Raw genomic sequence first — 8,445 nt, forward strand, 5'->3', positions numbered from 1 at the left:
CACGGGAGTTCAGTTTCAGCCCTGCCCTGACTGCAGAGGATCGAGTCAACTGTGTGCACCGTAGCAAAGTACGATGCCTTCTGTTGACTGAAACACACCTACTACAGCAATATGTCATGTATCACGTAGGAGCAACAGTGCTAATCTTTTTGACAATGAATCTGGTTTCAGTTTGAGGTTTTTTCACTCGAAATACAGTTCAGAAATTAGAATTCATTCTTCAGAACAGATGCACTGTCAAGATTTGTTTATATCACGCATTCACAGGCTTGATCGTCAACAACAGCCCATATGGGCTCGTCATCTGTCCTATCAGAACCTCCTCAGCAGCCACTCAGTTTCTAGTTATGAATACCCTAAAGGGTGATCATAAAAATCTCGTTTTGTACCGACAAGATACGGCTGAATGCTAACCAGCAACTGTCAAAAAAGTCAGGAGGTCATATATGGGAGTAAACCCTGCCAGGACAAAGACTGAACATGTGGGAATTGTACAATCTTTTATCTTATTTCCTCTACCTTGTGCCTAAAATTGAGTTCTGATGTACGCACACAATTCCTGATCACAAACACGCAAAACATGCAAGACTATTTCTCTATGTGCTGCTAAAATGGCTGCAGCGGAGTTGTGTCTCTATGAGAAAGAGAGAGAGAGGAATATGTTGTACATGTTGCCTGCCAATAAACAAACAGTTGTCAATCCATTCACAAATAGTTAAACAAATTAAAATAATGCTACATGACAAATAGAAGGCTTCAAACAGACCCTGCGCTCTGCCACATAATTCCTGATCGGAGCACCTGTATTTTTTCTGGGGGTCGTTACATTTGACGAGTGAGGTGCAAAAGGTCTCTGAAAATTTCAGGCCAAGCAATTAAACAGGAGAGATGCAGAAATGTACCGACAACACAGATAGCGACATCACATCTCAGGTCATCTGCAGCATCAGAACATGCGCAAATGTCATTCAATTATCGCCTCTCACAGCCCAAACACAGAGGCACGCACACCGACCACACCGTGAGCGACTTTGCTTAAAACAGGATCACAGATCAGTGACGAGTTACATTCACGTCACAGCAGTCAGTCCGGAGGTGTGAACCCAACAGCCCAAAGCCAGACCGGCCAAACCTGGACGTGCGTGCAGCTGTGGGGAAACACGAAGCTAACCCGATTACGTCCGCCTCAACTGCAGCTTTACACAAGAGGCTGACGTGCCGTATGAATCTCCCTAATATGAAACAGATCTCATCGGGACACAGAGCGCTGGTGAAGGTTACAACGCCCCTCCCTCTCTATTTAAAGCCCCCTTCTGCCTTTGCCACTGACTTTGTTACGCTTTAATTGAGTGAGTTTAGAGCTTAGGACTTTTGTAAAACAGTTCAAAATGAATTTGACATTAGTTAATGAAAGGCTGTGCAACTTCGATGATAAAGTACCAGCAGTGATGGAAACATAGGAGGTCACTTGTCTCTTTAAAATGGTGCATTTGCTGAATATAAATGATAAACGTCTGTGACCAAACTGCTTTTTGACAGCTGCTATTCATCTCTGCAATTGCAGGTAACATACTCCTTCATCAACATTGCTTTCTCTGCTAACAATTAGCACAGTTAGCTAGACTCAGAGTCTACATGCCCTAATGAAGGAAGACAAAATAATGTAAACACTTGATGGTTACAGTCTGTTTTTCATCTGGCCTGGTGTCCAGCACTTTGATACGTGACTGTTCAAAGCAACATATATGACAAATATGCCACATTATCGATGCACAAATTGCAATGGGTCAAAAGAACTCCAAAGTAACTCATTTTGTCGAGGGGAACAGTATGGAAAATATTGACAATGTCCACCAAACACAGACATACTGCAGCAACAAAAAGGCAATAGAGGCAACATACTATGAGAAGAGCACAGATCATGAAATCCTCCGCTGCTTATCATCAATAAAACAAAACAAATACTACATGAAAGAATACACACAAACATTATTCCACATTGCAGAGAGACATTGTATCCTGTTCCAAGCAGCCAAGGCGCATGAAACTCACTCAACGACAGAATCCACTTTCAAGCAAAAGAAGAAGAAAAAAGTACCAAAACTGTATCCGCGCTGTTCAGGGGAACCAACAGCACTCACCTTTTCAATTTTGTCCAGCCATTCCTTGTTCTGGGCCAACTCGGCCATGAAGGCCTGGTGCTTCAGCCATTTCTTATGAAGCTTCTGGGTCTCGTCTCGGCTGCTGTCCTTCGCCATCAGCATCTTCTCACACACCCAGTCGCCCAGCTGGACGAGGGAGGCAGGGAGAGAATAAAAGAGAGCGAGAGAGAGAGAGGTGTCAATACTGGATGGGCATACATACTGTAAATAACTGTTGGTGCTTATTTTAAAAAGATTCTGATGCTCCAAAACACTCTCACACACACTAACATGCTGAAATTGTGTCGGCTTCATAGAGGATCATACTGTATGCTCTGTTGCATAACACACACACACACACACACACACACACACACACACTTACACTACATTATCATAATACGCACATGTACATTTCCATTAGCTTCTTTACCTTGTAGAAGCTAAAGATAAACAGGGTCAAGTGTGTTCTAAATAAACACACCAGCGACACGTGCAGCGGGAAACACAAGGTCAAACACACAGAGTGAATATTTAATGACGCCCAGCAGACGCATGTAGGCAGACACACGTGTACCAACAAGCATGGCGGCAAGAATTCACATGTACACAAAGCAACCACACACACCTGCACAGTAAACAGCCCCTCCCACACACACACACACACTACTACACATCTACTGTTCATCAGAGAGTCAAATGTGGACAAACGCACGGTGAGATCACTTCACGCCTGCGCTGACCCAATCACCCGAAATATTCAGGTCAGCATCGGCGCCCTCGCCTCTCCGTCACCGGCGACCTCACACCTGCACCCCCGGCCCTCTCTCCTAACCCAGCTGTGGAGCGCTTAACGCGAACGAGCCAGCGGGATCGTGGCGGCTGCAGGGAGCCGTCGGCGTCCGCATCCTCACCGGTCTGCCGCCACACACATGCAAAGACACCCGCAGAGCCAGATGGAGAGAGACAGAGGAAGAGAGAGAGACAGAGAGAGAGAGAGAGAGAGAGAGAGAGAGAGAGAGAGAGAGAGAGACGCCTTTTTGAGAGCTGAGCACGAGACGGCCGCGCGAAAAGGTGTGCGGAGAGGAAATTGCCAAGCGGGAGGGTAAATAACAACAATACTAGAGACTGAGGAGACAGACTGGAGACTTCAAACTGAGGCTGCGCTCCCCCCCGTTCTCCCTCCCTCTCTCTCTCTCCCTCTCTACCTCTCTCTATCCTCCCTATGTTGTTGACGATTCGCTGAACGCTCAACGAGGAGAGAGAGAGAGAGAGAGAGAGAGGAGGGGGCGGACCGGTGACGAGTGAGAGGGCAAGAAGGAGGAGAACTGAGAGGAGAGAAGAAGAAAAAAAAATCATCCTCCCCCAACACAATAAAATGGCAGGCAACCGAGCCAGTGCATGGGCAGCGCCTCAGGGCTCACCGATCAAGGCTAATGATGCTGGGCTGGTGGAGGTTGGCGGCGGGGGGGTCAAAGCAGGAGGATGGACGAGTGTGGAGGGAGAGAGACTGAAAACCACAATAAGAGATTTGCTTTTGGGACTGAAACGCGCCCGGTCTTTGCGAACAGCCGAGCTCACGACTCCTCTACAGCTGCTTTTGTATTATCCTTCCAACTCCCGCACTGCACCCCCCCCCCCCCCCCCCCCCCCCCCCCCCCCCCCCCCCCCCCCCCCACCCCCTCTACCATCCCTCTCTTCCCCTCTCTGCAGCAGTCCCAGGCAGCCTTACTCTCCGTCTCCAGCTTGCCTAACTGCTGCAGTGGTAAAGCAGACAGAAAACCAAAAGAGAGAGAGAGAGAGAGAGAGAGAGATAGAGAGAGAGAGAGTGAGACAGTAAAGAGGGTTGGACAGAGGAAAGGAGACAGAAAAAAGGTGGGACGATAGTGGGAAGAGACGGACAAGTAGTAGAGGATTGGACAGAGCAGGGATTCGTCCTGAATGATGTGTTTGTAGCTTGATACATTGACTGCTCCTCTTTTCTTTAAAAGGACAAGGGGGTTGGATTTCCGTCCAACACCCCCTCTGTTTGTCTTCCTCTTCCTGGAGCTATATCACGCACGAGTCAGGACACGCCGGCTAACATGATTAAAGATGCCTCACGCATTCACACACACACACACACACACACACACACACACACACACACACACACACACACACACACACGCACACACACACACACACACACACACACACAGAGGCAAACAGGAGTGTGTGCTCCTGATTGTGCATTAACACACGGGCTCTCACACACACACCTACAGGTCCCATGACCGCAGGGGTCATGGAGGGTCACCGCCTTATGAACCCCTTGAGACTGTAAATGAATTGAATGAGGGAAGAGGAGGAGGAGAAGAGAAGAAGTGTGTTGGGAAGGGCACAAAATTAATGAGGATGAATGAGGCGGGGGGGGGGTAAGGAGAAGTTTGTCTGACGTTGTAGGGGGAAGAAAGGGACAGAAAAGAAGAGGGGGAGGAGGGAGAGAGGAGGATTGATGGCCTCATCATCACGTCATCAGACTCCACCTACTTAGTGTATTTGAGCTACCGGTCTTGGATTCTGTTGGACGAAAATAATTTAAAGACATTGCACTGGCTTCTGGGAAAAAATGATGGAGGTCTGACATTTTATCGACTTAACCTTTGATGGGTCAATAAAAAAGAAGAATTACTTACAGAACTACTAGAAACCCACTCGGATTATTTTGCAGTAAAGTAGAGCATTTTCTGAATGCGTTTTGAATAATTGTGACACAGACAGGATTTCAAGATGCACTGATTACTAATATAAAGCTGTATAGCATAAATAAATAAATACAAATTAGCATAATATATGGGGAAAGCAAGAAGGTTTCTGTTAAGTTAAGTAGAAGTTAAGTATATAATATTCGTACTTGAGGCTTTTCCAAGGTACTCCTGCATGTCCTAAACATCTAGTTTAGTGTTTCTCTAGCACAGCTTACAGAACACGTCATCACACAGATTTTGAGGATGAAAGACATTGTATTAAGTGACCGAATGATTCCAGGACAAATGCTACTCCACTCATATACTGTAGGTAGACATTTTAGAAACAGATGTTGATGGTGCAAGATCACAGATTGGGAGCATTTCGATTTCCTCTCAACGACTCTCAACATGGTGACAGAGAGCTGGCTGCTCACAGCCAGCGGTGTTAACAGCGCTAACGGTGCAAACTACGGCAACAACAGTGCAGACAGAGCTAACACAAGGGGGGAATGCGTAGCGAGGGACTTTTGCATGTCTTAGGTCGACTATATAGAGACACACTGTGTTCAACCATGCAGCCTTTGGGCATACACCTGCTGAAACAGACCTGGAGTTGAAGCCAGGTGGAAAGCTACAGTATGATCTCTAACTGATTCACCTCTTCAGGACTAAAGGGTACTGAAGAGGTGAACTCAGTTATGGAGGTGTACTGTAGATAAAGAGGGAGAGACGAGTTGAAAAGGGATTAGTTACACAAATGTCCAACTACCAAGATAATTGAGAACACGTGTGAATGTTTACATGTCTTGGTGGTGTCATCTGCAAATAACTGAACCAAATACAAACATGAATACATCGTTTATAACTAGAATTACCACCTCACGGTTGCCAACCAGTCGAATTACAGTTTATATTCGTATCTGTCCAAAATGTCATCAACTGCCATGATTAGCATATGAATTCATCAGTTATGGGAGAAAAAAGTGTTTTGTGAGGTGACCTTTGACCACCAAATTCTGATCAGTTCGTCCGTGGGTCCAGGTGGACGTTTGATCCGACGGAAGGACAGACGGGACAGACGACCCGATAACATGATTCATAATAAACCCAAGAAATATGTCTAAAAGAGCAGAGAGTGTATTACAACTACTGTAACTCTGGGGTAGCTCGACTCTTAAAGTCTGTACCACAAAATAAGATGAACCTTGTTAGTGCAACAGAAATGCTGATGACTTCCTGCAGCACTGCTTGCCCTCATGGTCAACCTATCACTGCTGGAATAGTTTGATTTTCTGACACCCACTGAAAAGACACAAGTTTGTACAAATGAACCACAAGGCTCATGTGCGAAATCAACCTCTAAGACCAAAGAGCATAAACTGCGGACGTGACCGTTTTGTGTACAGCAAAAATATTCGATCGTACTGGCTCGGAGTAAACGTGTTTGCGAGTAATGGAAAGCAGCGGCGTGAGGCAGGAAACATGAGGATGCAGCATGGACTGAGCACAAGAACACACCCTGGCAGCTGAGACAGACCTACAGACTGACGCAGTGTCACTCGCACACAGTCGGCCGCACGCACACACACACACACACACACACACACACACACACACACACACACACACACGCACACACAGACAGGCACACATGCCCCCACACGGTCGGGGGAAGTCTCCTCATGCATACTGTATTTCTATAGACATGCACACCACACACCAGCAGACAAATAGATGTATAGCTGACACACACACACACACACACAACTACACACGTACATGTATGTACACACAGTGGGATACACTCTTCCTCTTTTGAATTAGTGATGAGGAAATGTGCAGCTGAATTATTCAGCAGAGCCAAAGAGAGAAAGTTGCTGAAACTAAACAAGGTTTTGGCTCAGAAAGAAGCCCGTGACTCCGCAGGGTGAGAGAGCAAGATACTGCAGGACACGCATGATGTGTGAGGACCACATCAAAGAAAGATTCCAACAAGGAATCAGGATTAAATATGTGATGCTAAACATACTGTGTGCTGACATGGTTTTGCATGTCAGTGAAGTAGTTTGTATGTGGTTCTGCTGTCAAAGTGTAGCTCTGAGTGAAAAGAGGTTTTACTTTATATTGCTACACTGTATAAATGCTCATTATCAGATTTACCGATCCAGACCATCATTTTACGACAAACTGCTGAAAGACTAGTAAATAAATTAAGTGTTTACATTGCAAACTATATACAAGCTGGTTGGAACTTTTTACAACTGGTATGGAAGAGCATTAGGACCAGGCATACGGAACAAAATATTTCAATTTTGTGAAGATTTTGTATTTTATTTAGCATTTTGAGAATAAATTCGTTTTTAAATGTCAAGAATAAAGACGAAATGCTGAGAATAAACGGAGACACCATTGGAGAATGAAGTGGAAATTGTGAGCATAAAGTTGAAATTTTTAGAATAAAGTCAAAATGCCATTTCCAAATAAAGTCAAAATGTTGAGAACAAAGACAAAATGTTAAGAATAAACTCAAAACACCATTCAAAAATAAAGCTGAAATGTCGAGAATGTCAAACGTTTGAGAATAAATCAAACACCTAGTGTTTGCACATATACTGAAATGTCCATTTTATTCTTGACATTTTGACTTTATTCTTGAATCACAACATTAAGAAATCACCCTGGTGATGAATGACAAAATGGTAAAATCGTATTGTTTACATTTCCACTTAAAAACATGGGACAGTTAATTCAAACCCATATATTTGGCTTATATTCACACATTCATTCACGGTAATTGCCAAGAAATCTTAAACATTGGTAAAAGTGATCAAAACTTTTGAAATAGAGATTTCTCGTGCTGCCACTAGAGGCTGCCAAAATGTGAAGTTGGCTATCGTGACAAAAAGGAACAAAGAGATGGTTTTCATTTTTTATCCCCTGTGAAAATACTCTCAAACCAATTTAATACAATTCCTCGCCAGTGACTTCAACCAGTACAACCAGTCTATTGGCCTCCTACCTCATGACAGTCCTGAAGAAACCTCTGAAGTTCCCACTGGTCGTTGAGTTTCTCCAGCCACTGCTGGGCCAGCTCTCTGTTATGGTTCCCCCTGAAGCAGTGAGGGACGGGAAGTTCAGTTTCAAGTATAATAAATAACTAAAAGTGGACAGAACTATAACATAGGCATGAGTGTATCTATCTTTGTTTATCTTTTGACAATCCAAACTCATTGTCTGACCGTCATCTGACTAAAATTCCCAACAAACAATGATGGAGGAATAATAATTGTATTTGTAGCAAACAGCAAACAAGAGCAGTTATCATTTGAATGAAAGAAAAAGCACCTTAATTAACGTAATAATCGTGAAATGGTTTACTACAGAAACAGAATGTAACACTTTAATATAAGTACCTTGCACTGTGCTCATTTATTTGTCCCCATGGGAGAAAAATTAATGTCCAACCAGATAATTCATGTAAATTAAATCTAAAAACCATATGGTTCCTTACGTTGCTATTGTTGGACACACACACACACACACACACACACACACACACACACACACACACA

At 44.3% G+C, this 8,445-nt stretch overlaps 1 protein-coding gene across 6 annotated transcripts in view; it reads right to left on the reverse strand.

Annotated features, from left to right (window-relative positions):
* Window positions 1-8,445, reverse strand: part of sptbn4b (spectrin, beta, non-erythrocytic 4b) — an 81,711-nt gene that overhangs the window by 36,043 nt on the left and 37,223 nt on the right. For 4 of the 6 annotated variants that reach the window (XM_031863550.1, XM_031863548.1, XM_031863551.1 and 1 more), the window contains exons 24-25: window positions 7,893-7,983; window positions 2,142-2,288 (exon numbers count right to left, since the gene is read on the reverse strand). In XM_031863550.1, the coding sequence (XP_031719410.1) occupies window positions 2,142-2,288; window positions 7,893-7,983 (238 nt within the window). The other 2 variants (XM_031863554.1, XM_031863553.1) reach the window with 2 other exon arrangements.

The sequence above is a fragment of the Anarrhichthys ocellatus genome, unplaced genomic scaffold (genome assembly GCF_004355925.1).
Source record: "Anarrhichthys ocellatus isolate YVR2014 unplaced genomic scaffold, GSC_Weel_1.0 scaffold29, whole genome shotgun sequence".
In the NCBI taxonomy this organism is placed as follows: domain Eukaryota; kingdom Metazoa; phylum Chordata; class Actinopteri; order Perciformes; family Anarhichadidae; genus Anarrhichthys; species Anarrhichthys ocellatus.